Source organism: Lepisosteus oculatus, chromosome 11 (assembly GCF_040954835.1).
Source record: "Lepisosteus oculatus isolate fLepOcu1 chromosome 11, fLepOcu1.hap2, whole genome shotgun sequence".
Taxonomy (NCBI): Eukaryota; Metazoa; Chordata; class Actinopteri; order Semionotiformes; family Lepisosteidae; genus Lepisosteus; species Lepisosteus oculatus.
Genome location: NC_090706.1, coordinates 9,920,112 through 9,941,179, shown reverse-complemented (window position 1 = coordinate 9,941,179; position 21,068 = coordinate 9,920,112). Strand labels below are relative to the sequence as shown.

The following is a 21,068-nucleotide window of genomic DNA, read 5'->3' as shown; positions in this document are numbered from 1 at the left end:
TCGTTACACCTTCATGGAGATCAATTCTAAGCCGTAACTTTCAAATGTGTTGGCATTGATTTTGTGTTCTTTACCTTGTTAGCTGTTTTAGATGATTGGTTCAAAATTATTAAAAATGTTTATACAAGAGTAAGTTGCAGGATCTTAAATCTCCAAAGATCTGTCAGTCTGCTGGGTTCATGCCCAGCAATTTCCTGAACTGCAAAGCAGCCACTCAAAATGGGAGAACTGCCTACAAGAGAGAAAGTAGCTGTAAAATGCTCGGTTAAATATAGAAAGGTCTGAATAAATTTCTTTGCGATTGACACTTTAAAGCATGGAAAATTTTTATTTAATGTGAAACTGGTCCCATCTGAGCTTAGCGACCTACCCAGAATCAGCATATGGAAAAGGCTTAAAAGAGCATTCTAGTCGCTGCCAGGTGTAGATAAGCTATGAGATTGATATTGACTTCAAAGAATTTCTTTGTCATCTGGTATGCCTCCATCCTTGTGTTTTTGCTAGGGGTGGAAAGACAGAATACCATATCTGGGTATAAGATGAAAGCACTTATTTGCATGGCTGTAGTGTTCTGCAGATGTGAGTGTGCTGAGGAACATTTCCAAGGTTCCATGTAAAGAAAGCGTGCAAAGGGAATCCATTATCTTATTTTTTCAGTGAGTTTGAGGTCCATAGTTCTTCATTAAGCAGTACATAGAGGACAGTGTGTGCGTCAATCACATTAAAATATTATAGTATAGTAATATAGTAATAGGTCTTTTAAAAAAGGTTTCAGACCCGATTTCCGAAATTTGACTTAAATAGATTTGGGGGGACTAATTAAGCTAATGATGCTGAGCACGAGGTTTCATTCATGAGGATGTTTTGCACAGTTGGGTAGGTGTGAGCTTTTCTGTAAAGGACCACATACACTGACAGTGAAATCGGTTACAAATTCACCTGTAATTTACACTGGAATGTTGGTCCTCTGGTGGAGAGTAAGAGTTAACCAGCTAGTGTACTTTGTCAAGTTAAAGCAGAGGTTTGATTTATCAGGCTTCACAAAACAATTACCTTTTGTGGTCAACATTGTCCTCCATTAGGCTCTCCCCCTATCGGTGGTAGATGCCACAGCTTCAGCATTCCTCAATTCGTAATTCACTTTTGTATTCTTTTTCCAGTTGCCAATTCCAACACTGGCAGTGGTTCTCGCCGGGACTCCCTGACTGGCAGCTCAGACCTCTACAAGAGGACCCCCAGCAGCCTGACTCCCATCGGCCACGGCTTCTACAACGGGCTGGGCTTCTCCTCGTCCCCGGGGCCAGTGGGCATGCCCCTGCCCAACCAGGGCCCCAGCCACTCCCTCACTCCACCACCCTCCCTGTCCACGCACGGCTCCTCCTCCAGCCTTAACCTGGGTGAGTCGCGCTGTGCTCGGCCCTAGTAGGAAAGCATGCATTGGGCAGAATTGTAAGACAGGTCATTTTCTCGTCGTTTAAGCTGTACCAGTGTATCGCTGATCACATCACCCATTGCAGGGGGTGGATTGGAGAGCTGGGTACACTTGGATAAGAGATCATCATGTTGGATGTGCTGAATAGTTGGTGTCTTTAATAAGCAACTTAATATAAATGCCTTTAGATGAAAACATTTATTATGCATATCCTGTGTGTATCTAAAATGTGTAGGTTGTAAGCGTCCAGTGGAATTAAGCACAATGGGAGTTTGCATAGAAGCATGCTATGATACTTTGTTTAACCAAAAATGTGGGAAAATGTTTATGCAGTGCTCTCGCCATTTGCCATTACATGGAAGTGGCAATGCACAGGGAGCAATATAACTGGGAGAGGATGAAGCTGTTCCTTAACATTTGGGAGGAAATCGGAATGCAGAAGGACAGGTGCACAATTACCCAGCATATTTCCCAGGTTGCAAACTTGTCCATCTTCCTGACAGGTGGCCTGACCAACGGCAGTGGACGGTACATCTCCGCAGCACCGGGCGCTGAGGCCAAGTACCGCAGTGCCAGCAGCGGCTCCAGCCTCTTCAGCCCCAGCAGCCAGCTGTTCCCTTCCTCGCGGCTGCGCTACGGCATGTCCGACGTCATGCCCTCGGGGCGCAGCCGGCTGCTGGAGGACTTCCGCAACAACCGCTACCCCAACCTGCAGCTGCGCGAGATCGCCGGCCACATCATGGAGTTCTCCCAGGACCAGCATGGATCCAGGTGTGGCATCGCTGTTTATTTTAAGTGAACAAAGGCACTGTGACAGAGGTTTTGAATCCTGCTCCTGGATCCCTGTGATTCTATTGGTTTTCATTTCTGCCTAGCTGATTTTATTTAAAATGAAGCCTTAATTGACCTATCAAGCTCTTTGAGAGAATTTGAAAAATTCTTCTGTTCAAATGTTTGGGATTTTGTTTTACTTATGCAATGCAGTAGTTATAAGGCTGCTTCCTGCAAGTGGTAAGAGCTGAAAACAATCATTTCAGAAGAATACTGTTATCAAGTCAAATTGTGTGTGGGCCTCCAGGACCAGGTTTAAGAACCCCTGTTTCAGCCGGTTGACCAGTTAATTGGGGGAATTCTTGCTTATGTCTCATTACATAATATGGAATATTGGATTATTAAGCATGGATTATTAAACTAGTGTTAGTCTGGTGTTAGCAGTCTGCATTGGACTGGCGAACTGTCCCAGGTGTATCCTGTATTGTTCTCGTTTGCCTGGATAGGCTCCAGCTCCACAACAACACTATACAAGATAAAACAGTTAGAAAATGTATGGATAAAATAATAGTACCAGATAATTAATTACTCAGTAATAGAATGGTTTATTGAGTTAGTGAGCAGTAACTAGCATGCAGGCTGACAACTAAAAAAATTAACTAGTTTTGAATTTTAAACTGTACAAAGATATTAGCATTGAAATCAGGAATTAAAGATGTGATACAAAAATGTGCTTGCATCTCTGCTGAAGTGGAGCAGGGTTTTTATTCCTCTGTACCAGTGGCCTCTGTGTCCTGAGACTGTGTATGTGTTTTTCAGGTTCATTCAGCTGAAACTGGAGAGAGCCACACCAGCAGAGAGACAGCTGGTCTTCAGTGAAATTCTGCAGGCTGCCTACCAGCTCATGGTTGATGTTTTCGGCAATTATGTCATCCAGAAGTTTTTTGAAGTGAGTCACTCCTGTGCATGTTCGTCTTGACACTTTTATCTAAAGCACCTTTCATTTGTACCCTTTTATGTAGCTGGGTACTTTTAATAGAGTAAGTATTTTTCTCAATGGTACAACTGCACTTTCTCACCTGGGATTTGAATCCTAACTAGCTCCTCACAGCTGCTCCTTCTTATCACACTGTTTGTTCCATTTGTATTTGCCTTATTGCAAAAATCAAAATGGATACAAATGGTATGAGTTGCAGCTTGACAAAGGCTGGTTTAGAAGTCAGAGAAAGTTTGTTTCTGCAGAAGCTACCAGCTGAGAGCCTGTGAAGGAATATATTTTGATTCTGAAATAGAACAATATTGTATTGTATGACTGCATGATTTTTCCCACTCTAGCTAGCGATCTCATACTGTCGATCTCATATGACAAATAAGTAACTTCATAGCTTTTTTTTGTGGTGGTATTTATACACCACCCCACTACACTTAAATCAGTTTTGATAGGTATTACACTTCATTTGCACCACAAAATGATCATTTAGATTCAGTGTGTTCTTGTAGAATTTGTCAGTGTTGAAAGATGAGACTTGCTCCTGCTAGACAGATTTTAGAAAAAAAACGGCTTAGTGAATCAGCTGTGCTTTTGTGTGAGAGGGTCTGCGTCTCCTGTCCTCAGTTTGGCAGCCTGGATCAGAAGTTGGCGTTAGCTGAGCGAATCCGGGGCCATGTCCTGTCTCTGGCGCTGCAGATGTATGGGTGCAGAGTGATCCAGAAAGCTCTGGAGTTCATTCCCTCTGATCAGCAAGTCATTGTAAGTGTCACGTCCCTCTGTGTGTTTCTCATCTCTTTAACGTTGTGGCTGACCTGACCCTGTGCCTGAAGGGAAGTTCTGTGTTGTACATCCCTTTTGTTCTATAAAGTAGAAAGTTTCTTCTAGGCAAATTACCATTTTCTACCCAAAAGAGCCGCTAACTTAGTTTGCACTTCTCAAACCTTCATTCTCAACAAGTTTTTTTGTTTAATTTAAATTTTAAGTAAACTACAAGTTTGCTGTTACTGTTAGGGTTTTAAGATTAGAAAACCTCAGCCAAAATTTAAATGTAGAAGTATTCCAGTGAATTCAGTGTTTTGGGAAGCTGGGTGTCGGCTCCTTTTTTATGTTCAAGTTGAATATGCAGATGGTTTGCTTCAGGTTGCTAGTTCAGTCCCTAGCATTGTTTTGTTTCGTCGAGTTTTGGAAAACCAGAAGATCCTTGACTGGGACTCCTCTGCTGTTGGTAACAAGGACATGTCTTTGTTTTCTCAGAGCGAGATGGTACGAGAGCTGGATGGCCATGTGCTGAAGTGCGTTAAAGACCAAAATGGGAACCATGTGGTGCAGAAGTGTATTGAGTGTGTGCAGCCCCACTCCCTACAGTTTATCATCGATGCTTTCAAGGGCCAGGCAAGTGCAGCTTTAGGCTACAACTGGAGCTGTGGATGCAGCACCGAGTGTCAGTAGAATGAATTGTATGGAGTCCTGGCAAAAGTTCTGTAGGGCATTATTGATACACTGCTTACTATCTTGTCCTACTTCTGTTGCACCATTTCCTGTGTGATCCACGTGCTTCTTGAAATGCCACTAACAACTCGGCAACATCACGCAAATCTGTAAGGATTAAAAATGCAGCTCCATTTAAGTGCTCAACCTGTATAAGAAGGTAAGCCGCAGGTTTTTTTAAACATATTTAGACCTGGCGTTTGTTTCTGTTACATACCCATCCAATTGGGAATCGCGACTTGAGTTTTTCATGGCTGCAAACTCAAGTGCGGAAGAGAGAGAATGAGACGGTTAGGACTCCTGACCCATCTGCATTCAGGCCACTCATATTTTGACACGTCACACACTATGCAGCCCTGGTCAGGTTCAGCACCAACTGGAGCAACAGTGGATCCATAATATCACCATTGGTCTAGGTGGTAACAGGGGTCACTCTCACCCAGAACTAAGAGATCCATCAGCAACGCTCAGCCAAACGTACGCTGGCACTTTAGGAAGTGGAAGTCACAGCCATTTTGACATGCCCCCGGTTTGAACCAGCAACTGCTGGATTGCTGAGCTTAATGTGCCTCCACCAGTCATCTCTGTTAACTGGTGAAGCCACTTGGGAACTATGTAAAATATTGTGGAGTTCTTTAAATCATTCATTACCAGTACTGAAGAGAAGGCTCATCTGCAATTTGAAGAGCTATTGCAGAGTGTGTGGTGTTCAGGATGCAGCTTTACTTCTGCAAAAGTCAGCACATATTTCATACATGTGAGTGGACTGACTGTCACTTTCCTTGATGCTGTACTCTCAGGTGTTCGCTCTGTCCACTCACCCTTACGGCTGCCGTGTGATCCAGCGCATCCTGGAGCACTGCCTGCCGGAGCAGACCCTGCCCATCCTGGAGGAGCTGCACCAGCACACGGAGCAGCTTGTACAGGTAACCCTGCCCCTGCCCCTCTCGATGTGGAGCTGCTGAAGCTGCCTCTGAAGAGACCATTGTTGGCATTAGAAAAACAGTTTACTAACATTTCTCCCAGAAATATTTCAGACATGACCGATTTGTGGGGAACACCCAAAGCACTATAAACAGTGTAGTGAAGAATAATTTTTCACTTTTTATTACTAATTATTTTCACATTGGTAAATTGTGGCAACTTTCTTTGTGAGTCTTTTTTTTCAAAGGATGATAGGAAGTCATTAATCACAGCTAAAGTAAAAGGGAACCCTTTCAGTGTATTAACAGAATATTCAAATTAGAACTCATTTTATAATGGACACTAGAATAATAAAGATAAATGGTAGAACTGCACGCGACATGGAAACGAAGCAGTGGGAGATGTGGGATTCTACACACAATACACTACACCAGCACAACAACAAAAGCAACACAGCAAAATATCTTAAAATTCCATTTCTATGTACAGTTTAATACTACATATTTACATTGCTTACTGTACTTATAAATAAAGACTTGCATAAAGTAAAACTACTTTAATTTGTCTAGCAACATAGTCTGTGCTTCTCTAAACTTGTTAGGATGCTTTGCGTTTAGAAGCTAAAAAGTCAGGGCCTAGAAAAGACAAATTACATAAACATCTCAGTTATAAAATAATACAGTAGTATATCATTTTTATATAATACAAAGCGTTTTTTGCAGTGATTTGATTCGAAATTTGCCATTTTTTGCAGGTAAAGTCAAGGGGATCAAAAAGTCTATGGTGTAAAAGCAAGGAGATATTAAGCAGGGACCCCCTGTATCTCTATAGCATACAGGGAGCTTGGCTGCCAGCTGTCAGTGGACATTATTTTCCAAGGCAGGGAATAGGGTTTTTGGGACTAGCATCAAATGCTGGGAAATAGTCCCTCCCTGCCCAGAGTGTGGTGGAGCACAAATCTGAAACATTATTTAGTGCTAAACAATCAGGACATGAAACAATTAGGTGTTACACCACCTTGAAGCAGTTGTGTATTTTTAACATTTTACAACTGTGGTATAGTTGACCTCCACTACTGAATTTGGAGCAAAATTTTCCAAGCTACCTGACTTTTTATAACCTATTATTATATCATTCTGTAAAGAAAAGAGAGACAACGTTTTGGCTGTGGAGACACCACCTTTTTTATTTTCAGCACGGAATAAACTTTTTCCTGTTCCTTTGCAGCCTATGCATGTGGGTGAAGCCACCCACTAGAGTGTAAATAGGGTTTGTTTAATGTTCTTCATTTAACTGCAATTTCTAAAAATTGCCGCATTAAGTGGCAGTGGCTAATATGTTTATTTGAATTGTTCATAATTTTAGCCTGTCTTCGTGTAACTGTATTTACCATCAATATGTTAAGTTTCATCAGTAAGTTCCTCTTCTGCACAGGACCAATACGGGAATTACGTCATCCAACATGTCTTGGAGCACGGCCGGGCAGAGGATAAGAGCAAGATTGTGGCTGAAATTCGAGGCAACGTTCTGGGACTGAGTCAGCACAAGTTCGCCAGGTATTCATTTAGATCTTGAATGTATCAGACACAGTCAAGTTGAAGCTGTGTAAGCTATATTCTTTGGAGGGAAAAATCTAGATGTTTTGAAACTTCAATTGGTAGTTTGCGAGATGAAAAGGTGTACTTGCTTGGCATTGTGTTTGGATTATACCACTCTGCCTGGGGTCATTGCTACTGCTTTGTTTGTGGAGTTTGAGGAATAACTGGTGACTAGGCGTTGGCAGGCGAAAGAGGAAATGTAGGTGTGGGAGTATCTTGGGGAAAACCATCTTTAAAAAAAACATTGAAGAGGACAGTGTGAGAATTTTCATTTGGATTATTATAGTTGGAAAAAATGCTTCTCCTGATGTAGTTGCTCACTAAGGTAAGGTACTGAGGTAAAGGTCCTGGATTGGTTGTCATTTGTGCCCTTTGTTGCTCGTAACACTGTCTTCCTGTGGTGCTACTAATGTCATGCCAGTAATTAAAGGGTGAAAAAAGGTGTCTTATTTCCTGCAAGGGTTTCTCCATACCTCACCATCAGGCATCATAAATTGCCAAGCGTGATAAATTGTCACTGCTGAGGTGCCAGAGGTTGTCAGTTTGCTCTCCATTGCAAAAAGTATATTTGGTTATTAGCATAAGACAGAAATGACTCCATATTTGTAATTTGGCTTGACAGCTCAAAAAATTTGTGCTCTGTCTAGCTAAAGGTAATCCACAGACCTCATGATCACATCAGCCCTGCTGTGTCTTGGAAGGCTACTTTTCCAACAGTCTTCTCTCTCTTGCAGCAATGTGGTGGAGAAGTGTGTGACCCACGCCTCTCGGACAGAACGTGCCATGCTGATCGACGAGGTGTGCACGATGAATGATGGCCCACACAGTGCCTTATACACCATGATGAAGGACCAGTATGCCAACTATGTGGTGCAGAAAATGATCGATGTCGCTGAGCCAACCCAACGCAAGATTGTCATGCACAAGGTAGGACAGACATTCAAAAAAAAAGAGCTGTTGCACTTATTTCCATTCGTCCTTGGCATATTGAATAGACATGGAGTTTGAGAGAAGGCATCACACTACTCTTCCTGAGACCCCAGGAGAATTGGAACACTAAGAGCCAGGGCTGTCTAGGTTTGACCATCCAACAGCCCTTTTGCCCTATTTCTTTTGGCTTGCTGAGCCAGTGCAGGAGGAGAACATGAAATGAGCCCATCAGTTCTCTGTCAGAGCTCTGGAGCCATTGCTGACCTGACACTGTCAGGAGCAGATGAGACGTTCATTTAAGGAACTGCTGCAGTTTAAGTATAAGTGGAAAAACCCCATCTGAGCATCTGTAACAAGCTCGTACATTTGATCAGAATATCGTGGTTAAATTGTTACATTAAAAATGAGATAGATTAACTGAAACAGCAATTTCAGAAAAGACCGAATACATATTTTTTGGATATATATATATAATACAAAGAGGAACTTTTCTTGGAGAAGGAGACATTTTCTTGGTAAAAGGAATGTTAATAATAGTCATGAACTGTGCTATTAATAGTTCCTTGTATGAATTGTCTAATTTTAGCTTGTTCAGCTATCCAAAATGAGTACTTGGCAATTTGAAATATTCACCTTTTAATACTTAAAAAGAGCCACAGTGCAGTAAGACGTGCAAATTAAATGTAAAAGATGAGAACCTCACCTCTTTTTTTCCCTGAAGATGTTCCTCTAAACCATGTAAAAGTCATACTATTCAAGGTTTAGCATTTTTTAATTGAGACGTTTGCTGATATTCAGACCAAGGAAGCTATTAATTCATGTTAATGGTAGCTTTAACGAGAGAGCTTGAAAAGGTCATTCTCCAGATATTTCTGTATAGCAAAAATGAAGTATTAGTAGGCAATCTATAAATTGTTAAAGAATCTCAATAAAAAAAACATTTAGTGGTTGAGTGTTCTTGTTCCTGTTTTTCCGATTTATGTTTTTCTATTTCTAACAAATGTAATGAAAAAAATTGAAATTCTGTTTTGTATTTTATAACAATTTTAAATTAGATTTTACCACCTTAATGTAAACATAACTATAGGACTAGTTGATTCTATTACATAAAAGTGAATGGATTTGGCTTTTGGTATTGTAAATTTCAGGAGTAAGGATGCCAGGATGTTAGAGTATGAAGTAGTAACTCCCAATTATGGCATAATGTGTAAGCACTGTACTTTGTACAAATTTCTATCTACAAGCCTAGGGTAATGGAAACAATTGTGAACTTGGTGTCTACTGGAAACAAAGCTACTGTTTTCCTCAGTCAAGTAAGAAACTGTCTCTCTCCACGTTTCCCAGATCCGGCCACACATTGCCACCTTGCGCAAATACACCTATGGCAAACACATCCTGGCCAAGCTGGAGAAGTACTACATGAAAAACGGCGTGGACCTGGGCCCAATCTGCGGGCCTCCCAACGGGATCATGTAAGGTGATCCCACTCTCCTTCCTTGTACACCTTCGAGCAGAGTGCTGGCCCCCCTGAGCAACCTGCGCTGGAAATGTAGGGCACCTGGGCTTTCACCCCCCTCTCTCACTCTCTGTGGCCCACTTCACCCACCCTTCACTTTTTGTATAAGGTTGCTAATTTATTTTACAGAAGCCTTGTATTTTTTTAATTTGTTGATCCACATTGCTAACATGAATTTTTTTTAATTTAAAAAGCCAACTGCCCTGTTTTTTTCCTCCTTTTTTAAATCTTTATCACTGGTGTATAGAATTCTTGTACATAGATTTAAAGAAAAAAATGTACATGTTTGGGGCAGTGTGTTTCTCTTCACTGTTGTATTTATAATCGTTGCGGAGCCTGCAGGGCAGCTGGGATAGGTCTCTTCAGCTTTGGCAGCCAAACTTTAAGGCGAAACACCTGAGTTTCTGTCGTTAATCAATTAGGGTTTTTTCTTTTTTTAAACTTGAATTATGTTAGAAGAAAAATTTGATTTAATCTCATTTTGCTGTTTGCTACTGCTAAGGCGCAAAGTACTTTTGTTAACTTTTTTATGGTATTGAACTTTAAGGAAAAGTGTCAATTTAATTTACAATTACTCCGTTTAAATCCTAGAGAAAGGGGTTGGTGTGATGCATTTCCTGTGTCTCTTTCTCTTTTTTTGCTAACATACAGCAGAATTTTGATTATTTAGCATGGGAGGAAAGTTTAAAAATAAGTTTTTGGTCTTGCTTCTATAAATATATAGTGTATACTTGGTGTAGACTTTTGCATATATATATAAAAAATTTGTAGTTTTTTCTGGTTTTGATGTTCAATCTGTAACTATAATGTACCCTAGTAGTGAACACATACTTTTGATTGTATAATTGTACATTTGTAAACCTTCTGTAATGTAAATGTGGAAATCTTGGAATCAACTATACAACCCTTTTTGGTATAAAGAAAAATACAAAAAAATTAGAAACCTGTGCATTTCAGTGTATATTCACACTTTTTTTGGTTGTGGCATATAGTTGTTGTATATTGTAAATTGTAATATCTATCAAATATTTTGTTTTGAAAAGCCCTTTATATACAGCATAGTACTTGTAAAAAGAAACAAAATGCTTCATGATTTTAACATGTCACTACTTAATTTAAACTAAAAGAAAATTCCAGATTTAAAAGAAATCATTCTTCTGTTAAAAGTAGTGACCTTTTTTTTAGACCTTTTAAAAATGTAATGGTTTTCCTTTTGTCACATTTAATGAAAAAAGGTGGATTTAATACCAAACCCTTTAGGTTACGCTTCTTACATCATTCTGTGGGTTGAAATCTTTTCCCCTTTTTGTACAGAAAATACCCGTATTTTGCATTTTTTTGTCTACTTGTAAGTGATTGTAACATACTGTCGATTTTTCTTTCCTTGTTGAAATACAGAATTGTAACACTACGCGGTGTACATTTATGAAAGCCTTGTGTATATTTCCAATGAACTTTTTGCAAGCACACTTGTAACCATATGTGTATAGTTAACAAAATCCTGTGTATGCTTATGCCTGGGCAACTATTTTTTGTAACTCTTGTTGTAGATTGTCTCTAAACAATGTGTGATCTTTATTTTGAAACAAAAAAACCCTAAAATTTCACATTTTTGTCAAGAGTCTGTGTGTATTTCTTGAAGTATTCACAAGCATTACCTCCAAGAAACATTTCTGATTTTATTAACTTTTTTCTATTAAGTGTGATGGATATTTTAAGACAATAAGGTTCGCTCCATCATGCTTACATAATGATTGGTGTGTGTGTGTTCAGCTGAAACATCCTGTCCAATGGCACCTTGAAAAACTCCGGTATTAGCTTTCAACAGAGTGGCTGGGGATTGAATTCAGGCTGTATAACTGAAGTGCCTCCTTTTTCCATTTCCAAATAACCCGATCTTAAGTTCCACTGGTATCCTTAGTTAACTCTTGATTCTGAAGTAATGGCTACGATTGATGGTTACACTTTTCAAAACCTTAAGTGTCTGAATCAAATCCTGTTGTGGGCTGTCCAAGGCTAAGGAACCTCAGTTTGTGTAACCAGCCTGCCCTTTGAAGAAATAGTCTAATTTGAGCTTATTCCAGGGACAGGGTGTTTTTTTCTGGAATCTGTTAACCAGAGCTCAGAACCCCACATGTGGAGCATGTGCTTGCAGTCATTTTTCACTTAACCAGTTAGGTGTGGTGCTCTCGACGACAGCATTGTGAGCTCATAGTACTCGGTATTCTCTGAGTTTGCCACTCCGAGTCAAGCCAAGGATCTTGTGGTTGGCTTGAAGAGCTCCCTGCCATGTTTACACGCTTGAGGGACTGGAGATCACAGATGGTCAATGAAACCAACAGTACTGAACCAGCACTCTCAGAAAACTTTCCAAAGCTTATCCCCCAAAGTTAATTTTTTTAATGATTTAAACTGGTTTCACATGCCCCAGTTAGGACTATTCTTAGACTGCCTTACCTAATTTCATATTACATTTTGAGAGTCAGGGGCTTCAAAGTGGTTCAAGTGCTGTACACTCCAGACTCTTGTTCTGTGATCCAGATATTGTGTCCGAGCCCAGTGGCAGTAATAAACAGTGTGGTTTTTCCCAGATATTGAAGAAGAATTAGCTTCAGTGTTGCAGGCGCAAGAGTTGTTTGGACCAGTTGGCAAAGTGGCTCTCAACTGCCAGTGGAAAGGTAACCCTGCTGTTTCCTGGGTGCCTGTAGGATTTCTTCAGATATCACTAAGAGGGCTTGCCTCCCCTCCAGTCAGCATAACATCTTGTACAGCTTTGTAGCAGGTCAAAAGCTGAATAGACAGCTAGGGTGTCTAGAGGAGCTGTACTCTTAAGATCTAACCCCTCAGTTTTGGTCTTGGTCATCCTATTGTCTTGATTTTCTTTTGTTCACTGGTTTCTTTTAGGGTGGACTCTTAATTGGACAATGAGGTCCTAAACTTAATTTCATTTGCTCTTTCTGTGGGAACCAGTTCCCATGAGTACTGTTCATGTCGAGTGCCTTTTTACACAAAGATAAAACACTGCCAGAAATTTGGTTTCCGTATTGTCTAACCAGTTTTACAATGCGCTGTTGTGTGGGCACAGTATGTGAATGGCTGGCCAAGTTTTCCTTTGAGAAATGAATTCTCTTGTGCTAGATAATTTCTCAAAAGTCTGCTTTTGCCACCTCTACAGCTTAAACCAAATCCGGTTCTTTCTTATTAGTTGTCACTTTTGAGTACTGAAAGTGCTCAGGAAAAAATCTTCCGATTTTGCGATTTATCAGAGTCCTCCGCAAGAGGGCAGTGCTGTCATATCTTGAAAGTTGCTTTGTACTCTGGTATGAAAAGGGAATATTTTGAGATATTTTAAAAAAGGTCCAGATATCACATTTTAATAAGACTGCATCTCTGATCTCTTGGTAGTTATTCTGATCCTTTTAATTGTGGCCATGCAAATGTTACATAGGTGTGTTGCAGAGAAGGTGATTTTTCTCGTTTTTGCAGACCTGCTTATCGATGCGCGTCCGAGCAAGTGAGAAGTGGTTGCTCTCCAGCTGGTCCCTTGGTTTGCATACTGGGGGTCTTGTGCTGTCACAGGAGTAATAGGTTTGCTTGTTTGCACCACAAGAGGTAGACAGTTTAGACCAGAGGTCTCGAACCCTGATCCTGGAGAGTTCTTATCCTTTTTCTTGTAGGTCACCTATTTCTAGACATTGGCAACACCTGTACAATACTGAATAATTAAGCAAAGGATCTGTTCAAATCTGGAGATGGAAGGTTACTCAGATTGTGCTTCCAGAAGATCTCAGAAAAACTGAATTGAACAAGTTGCCTGCTTAATTGACCAATAAAATTTAGTTGTGAGCTGCAGGGGGATATAGCTGCTGGCTAATATGATGATAAGACTAATTGATGTCTTCAGTTGTGTTCAGCTTCTGAACCAGTTGAAGATTTTACATTTTAAAATTAAATATGAATCACATTATTGAGTTGTAATCAAACTTAACACTATATCAGATACCTCAAACATTTTTTGTGAATATACACTCCACAGACGTCTCTGGAGTTGCAACCATAATTCTTGGCACCTTAATGTCTACTTTCTAAGAGGAATAAGTATGCAATTAACTAAAACTGTATTATAACTGTTACATTCAATAGTTAGCAAATAAACCTGTTTCAGACACTGTCAATATTTAATACTTCATTCATATTTATCATTTATTTATGTCATTTAGGTTGTTATTGGTCCACTACAGAAAAAAGTCCCCCCTACATTCTGCCAGGAATTATGTTTCCTGTATTTTGTTTCAAATAAGAAAACTTCACAAACCCACTGCAATTTATTTTCACAGTTCAGTTTCATCAGCAGCCCCCACACCCAGACACATGCAGGAGCAAAACAGCACTTCATAAACCACAGGAGAAAAGAAATTTGTAACTCTACCCCAAAAGCACAGAGACGCAAAGCTAATCGTGATGAAGAGGAGTTTGACCGAAACACTTTAAGAGCATATCAAAGTACAAGGCAGCTTACCAAGAAGGCTCAGTAATTGCACATTATTAATTAAAGGGTGGTGTGAGCTATTAATATGAGCATGAAAATGGAAAAGAAAAAAAGAGAATAGGAGACGTTGTCAAATAAATTAGCATGACTATATAATCTATTTCCTAATACAACAGCATAAGACATTCTCTTAGTTTAGATATCAAACTCCTACTGCAAGAACACATGTTTTGATGGGCTGCTCGTTACTGGCCTTGTCTAAAAAATGCTAAGCATGACTTTTCTAGCTTTTAAAAATAGTTTGTCCGCACAAATCCATCAGTTATCGAAGAGCTGCTTATTCCTAGTAAAGGCTCGATTATGCAAATTCAGAACCTACCCCAAGAACACAGGATACATAGGGGAATTATCGCAGGGAACACACACAGACACAGCACACATGGAGAAAATAAATACCCTGGTTAAACTAACCAACATGTCTTTGGAAGGTTGGAGAAAGATGGAAAGAGACACTTTGAAACTGAAATCTTGCCGTTTCATAATTTGTATTGTCCCAAATAAATCTTGAGCTCACATACAAATTACACAGGGAAAAATAAGAGCATGTTGGGATTGGATTCAAGCTGGGAGACTGAGCACTTTTGGATGCTGTCATTGGCAGTGCCAAAGAGCTTTGTACAACTGAGACAACATTCCAGTTCATTTTTCTTTGTCAGCTGTCATTTGCCCTCATTTTGTGCTGCTTTGTGAGTTTGGGATTTTAATAACCATTTACCCAAAGTTTTCTGCACTCGGATCCCTGCAGTCTGGTCTCAGCTGGAGGAGAACTCTGGCAGAAACCCTGCAGTTCAGCCATTCTCTTGGGAACCTGGTGTCTTTCATAGTGGTTTCATTTTTTAGAGAAAAGCTCTGCAAACACAGAAGCAAGAGTGTCATTAATGAGCTCACAGGCTCTTCTATTAATCCCAGCTCCTCGCTGTGATATTATACTGGGTCATGATTAAGACATGAGCAACAGGGCTGTGCTGCATCAAACTCTCCTAATGTGGACCAGTGAAGGTAGGATCTGAGCTCTTACTCTGGCTATTTAATATCTTATTGGTTGCATATACTGCTGTGCGTTGAATCCGTAATTCTTCATTCGTTTTTGAGGTATTAATGCTCTCCAAGTTTGATTGGGCAGGCCGAGTACTTCCAACAGCCCAGAAGTGATGATAGCACGGAATAAACCTCTGCACAAAATTCCCATTATTCACTGGCTTGTTTCCGTGAAAGCAAGAAAGGTAATTGTTACATTTGTTTAGATACGTTTTACTCTTAAAGATTAAAATGGGAAAATCTACTTTACTGAATGCCATACCTGTCAGTCCTAAAGTACACAGGCACCACTGCATAGGCATGTTATCCATGTGCTTATCATTGGATAAGGTGTACCTGTACTTTATATACTGTATAGAAACACAGTGTGGATGAAGCCCATAGTCCATAACAGTCCATGAAGACCACTTCTGTGCAATTTTTGCAAGTATTTTTTTCCAATTAGCAACTGGTTAAAACCCAAAGAAAGTTTGATTTAATTTTTATTCAAACACTTTTGAATATCAAAGATGGGTCAGGTGACATGTAAATCAGAGGACACTCATGTACTTGGGAACTTGATTTATCCTTGATTCATAACGTTCCCGGTACAGTGACACTACTGTCACTGCTGTCCAAATACCTCAGGGCTACCAAACCTAGATTCCCTTTAAATCGGATGTCTTTTCTGCAACGTACATGTGGTAAATTAGCATGCATGAGCAGCACGTGATTGCGTAAAACATTCCCAGAATACAGTACGTTCACAGAAGGGAAGCTAGACTGACTTAAGAAAAGAAAAGATTCATAAAACTAAAAGACTCATAGATCTAAATCTCTCGGCTTAAGTCGCTGGTGTTTGAGAGGGGATCTGTTTGAAGTCTTCAGGTTATGAAATGGAATAAAATTCAAGACTGGAATTTACTTCAAAGTTCGTTCTTCAGATAGGACATAGGTCAACTCACCAAAGGCAGCTGGGGATGAGCAATGGGAATCACTTCATTACTCAAAGGAGATAGTAATGTTAGATAAAGTTTTCCTGCCACATTTGTGAAGTCTTTGCACTGCAGACATGAAAGAGTTCTGATAGACTAAAAGGCCAACAGAATATTTAGGTACATATTATGGAATATATGAATATTAATCAGCTCTGACTGTTTTACAATGCCAGAAACCAGAACCATCTAAAAATATTATTATTCTGCTTTGGATATATGTTGTCAAATTTAGCTGTTATGAACAGTTTTTTGTCATCGACAAAAGTGATGGCAAGAAGAATTATTATGCTATACAGGCAGTATAGATTAGAGCAACTACTAATTTCTGGTCTGAAAGGACTATCATACTGAGACAACTCCACAGAACCTAATCTTTTAATAATCTTGAAGTTTTTCATAAGGTCAGTAAAGTTAAATAGTAACCCTTTAACTATCTCTGCCCTTATAGTGGCTCCTGACATCATTTTGTTCCGTTGATGTGCAAAACCATTAATGGCATGGAACCCTTACAGGGAAAATGGGAGAAATAGACCAGAAGGTATCCAATAAACCACTTCTTTTCTAGAGATCCTGTGCCAAATGAGTTTCTAACAGCTTTATCCAAAACTGGGTCTGGGGGGAGCCAGAGCCTATCTCAGCAGGCAACAGGTACGAGGCAGGATACACCGGGGATGGGATGCCAGTCCGTAGCAAGGCACACAGAGACCCATTCACAGCAGGGTCACCTTTCCCAGAAGCCAATTAACCTACCAGTATGTCTTTGGACTGTGGGAAAAAATCAGAGCACCCAGTAGAAACCCATGCAAACACAAAGAGAACATACAAACTCCACTCGGATAGCACTCCAGGGTGCGAGGCGAGTCAGAAATGCTGACCACTGTACCACAATGCTACCCCTTATAGGCCAGTGAATGTTTGATTTCATGGAGCCATTGCAGACTTCCCTGGAATAAAAGCCAGGAGACCCTAAAGAGAGGGTCATTACATGAAAAACCTTCTCTTTGACCATCCCATCTCAGAGCGTGGTTATCTTAATCTTCAGCACTGTGCTCTCGGCATCCCAGTCGATTCACTTTCCAATTCTTAGTTTAAACATTTGTTTGAAACCACAGCCTGTCATCAGTCCCAATGGACTATCATCAGTACATAAGTTGGCCGTGAAAAGATCGTGACTTGAGCGTGGCACTTATCAGACAGCGTTAAGATGTGTATTCATGGGTCTGATCAGCAGGGCTCTGGTTTAGACTGCACTGTGCTCTAAACCAATTACGTCAGCTGTGCCACTGCCTGTCGTCAACAGGTGACAGTGCACAGTGTTGCCTGCAGCTAAGGCTGCTGTCAGCTCCTAATTAAAGACAAGACACCTGCCCCTTCCCCTAAGGAGCTGAGCCAGGGGACCAATCTTAAGAGACAGGTGGACAGAACATGCTTTTATCTCTGTGTGTGTGTGCGCATATATTACTATCAATGCAGTGAGAACACTGGAGGAAATATCTCCATAAAGACAGCAGCTCCTGAAATATAAATGAAACAGCTCATTCTGGCAATACTTACCTTTTCCTTGCTTTTTTTAGTTTTTCTCAGCTTCTCAACTGTTTCTACTCAATGTCAAGTTTTCTAGTCAGAGGTACTGACAAACAGAACTCAAACCAGACAACCAATGACAGATGCACATTTAGAGCAGAGAATATGTAATATTAGTGGGAACATGGAACAAAACATGTACAGGTTATGTACAAATATGTTGATGAAGATCTTGGATTGAAGAGTCTATCTTCCAAAACTCCCTAATCTTAGTCAGTCTGACCAACACAACACTTAAAACACAAAACTCATAGACAGGGAGAGAAGCTTGGGGTCAGAGCGCAGGGTCAGCCATTTAAACAGCACCCCTGGAGCAGCTGGGGTTAAGTGCCTTGCTCAGGAGCCCAACAGAGTAGGATTCCTCTGCCAGCCATGGGATACAAACCAGCACTCTTCCAGTCACAGGCACAGATCCTTAGCCACAGAGCCACCACACCACACTGCATGAGCTTTATTTGAAAAACAAATCAATATAGACTTGTGCTAAGTTGAATTCTTGGACCAGAGCAGACAGAGCTTTGTCTCGAGGCGCAAACACAAATTGTATAATCACATAATAATCACTGCAATCTCGTACAAGACAGGAGATAAAAATACAAATAGGGATTTAATGTTCTTTTAAATGGATAGCAGTGTTTAATCATTTTGATGAGGACTTCAACGGGACCTCCTTGTTTCTATAGTATGATGTCACCTCATAAAGATGTTTCTTTTCCAGCTGCTGGGAATACAGAAAGGTGAACTATGAAGAAACCATGGAGCCCCTCCTGCTCATTCTGGTTGCTTAGGAACATATTGATGACATCATCCAGCTAGTTCAAGAGTGTTCTTTACTAACATGGCAGGACAGCTAGTCTTTATGGAAGAAATGTCTCCTGGTTCTTCTATTAAATGTCTCACCACTTTCCTCTGGTGAGAAGATGAGATATTTGTGAAATTAAGTTTTGTATAATGAAATGCAGGTACAAAGTCCACTAAAGCTCCCTACAGCATCAAGAGGCCACTTATATAGAACAATTGGAATCTATGGAATTTGCATTACTCAGAATTAAATTGTTTATCAGATGTGGCATTAACCCAAATGTTTGTATCATACTAAACACATCTATTTATTTTGATAAGTTAGATAAATAGTTGAGGTCTGGGTGGTGCCACTCGCAGACTGGTTATGGTTGGAAACCAGAAAATGATTAATGAAAAAATACTCTTTCCTTATCACTGCACAGGCAGAAATATGCTTAGAGGCAATGACTTTTCTAAATAATACAATCTTTTAATAGAGTATTTTAATTGTAGAGCTTATTAAAATTGCAGATACTGTTTAATTCTTAGTGTCTACAGCAATTAGTCAGCACAGTGTTCATACTGAATATTAATATACAATCTATTGTATTTACATCATGTTTAGGCAACCCATTTAAATATTTAAAATATTCTTCCCTTGTAATAAATATTTAAAAAATAGTGAGATTTTGTGCTCAAGCAATTATTCAGGGAGTCTGAAAATAATAAATCTGGCAATCAAAATAAATTCACTGGAGTTTTTTTGTTAGCTGTAACAATGCAAATTAAAATATAAGATATCGCAAGAGTATGTTTCCAGAACACTGCCACATTTTAATTGTGAGCTGTGTGCATTACTGTGTTACTTCCCCACTATGAGCTGACTGGTTTTGTTGGCTCTCATTCGCAGCTACTGGTTCTAGTTATGGGATCATGTTCACACACACTGAGTGGACCATTATCCTCAGCTTTTACTGTTTTCACCTTGTGACTGGATTGGGAGAGGGTACAGGAAATGGAATTCCTGAAAATCTTGTCCACTCTGCCCAACCCTAACAGCACTCATCCAGCTGTGCTCACCATATGGAGAATCCCGGTCACAGCTGGCTAATGGCAAGCCCAAACCTAGGTAATGTCTGGGCTACAGGGCTCAACTGGCATGCTGAAGAAATAGACATATGTGGAGAGCCACATGGAAGTCGCCAACTAGCATTTACTTTCAGCCTCCTGGTAACATACAGCTCACAAGATGGTGTGCCCCTCCAGTGATGCCTACACCAAAGAGAGGCAGGAACAAAGCCGAGAGTAAACCAAAGGATTCTGCACTCACACAACAAAAGGTACTGAATAACGGTAACACCTCAGGTTAGTGGTTGTAGATGTCATGCATACATGTTTTAGAAATACATTATATAAATAAAGCAGCCTGTGTGGAGTTTGTATGTTCTTCCTGTGTTCCCTGAGTTTCCATAGGTTTTCTCCTGGTGCCTTAGTTTCCTGCCATAGTCCAAAGATATGCTGGCATGTTAATTGGCTTCTAGGAAAACTGGCCATGGTGTGAGTGTGTGTGTGTCTGTGTGTGCCCTGCGATGGACTGGTGTCCCATCCAGGGTGTATCCTGCCTTGTGCAGGCATGTCCCTTGCCTGGACAAGCTGCGATTCTTTTGCGATCCTGTATTGGATAAAGAGATTAAGAAGATGAATGGAATTAATGAATCAATCTGCATCTGATAATATTAATACACTTCTGATACTCTGGAATGATTAAAATAGACATGTAGGAATTTGGCAGTTACTTTAAAACCTAAACCTTGGTCATGATAACATTTACAGAGAGCTATCTATCTGTGGAGCTGGAGTTCATGACAGAATGTCCTAAAGAATTATTTTCAAAACAAAACTGTCCTTCAGTTTGTAGCTCCTGCAGCACTAAATTAATGGCGCATGTAAGTATAAGCTAATGGAAATCATGAGTCAATACTATACGGTATGCAAAAAGTGCTCTTTTGTATAATACATCCCTGTGGGTTATAACTAAAAACCAACCAATAAACCAACCAATAAAAGCAGAAAATGATGAAGATGTGGATTCTAACCTCAGGTTGTAGTCTGGAAAAATCTGCAAAGAATTTCCAAGCAATTTCTTTGGACAAGGCTGTCTGGCCAAAGCTGTTTTAATTCAGCTTTTCAAATTTGTGTTATTAAATTATGAGGACTCTATAGGCTTAATGTGAATGACTGAAACTCAATTCAGATTGATTTAATTTACATTGTGAAGCAAATCCTGCGTGGGTTCATGGATAAAATACTTGAATTTGTAGATACTTTGAAAATGGCTAATGTATCAAAGGGTGTTAGCATTATGAAGTTTAATTTTGAAGCTTGATGGCTGGATTATGCTGCTATGTTAAAGTGCTAATACTTCTAATTGAAACATTTCAGACAGAACTATGTTACCATGGAACTAAAAATTAATTCCAACAAAAG

At 40.0% G+C, this 21,068-nt stretch overlaps 1 protein-coding gene across 6 annotated transcripts in view; it reads left to right on the top strand.

Annotated features, from left to right (window-relative positions):
- The window catches only part of pum1 (pumilio RNA-binding family member 1), a 41,605-nt gene extending 30,341 nt beyond the window's left edge, over positions 1-11,264 (top strand). For all 6 annotated transcript variants that reach the window (XM_015348608.2, XM_015348609.2, XM_015348606.2 and 3 more), the window contains exons 14-22: positions 1,161-1,397; positions 1,936-2,203; positions 3,023-3,152; positions 3,819-3,953; positions 4,449-4,586; positions 5,483-5,608; positions 7,041-7,162; positions 7,939-8,131; positions 9,479-11,264. In XM_015348608.2, the coding sequence (XP_015204094.1) occupies positions 1,161-1,397; positions 1,936-2,203; positions 3,023-3,152; positions 3,819-3,953; positions 4,449-4,586; positions 5,483-5,608; positions 7,041-7,162; positions 7,939-8,131; positions 9,479-9,610 (1,481 nt within the window). In that variant the 3' untranslated portion in view covers positions 9,611-11,264. The remainder of the gene's footprint in view (positions 1-1,160; positions 1,398-1,935; positions 2,204-3,022; positions 3,153-3,818; positions 3,954-4,448; positions 4,587-5,482; positions 5,609-7,040; positions 7,163-7,938; positions 8,132-9,478) is intronic.
- Positions 11,265-21,068: the final 9,804 nt, after the last annotated feature.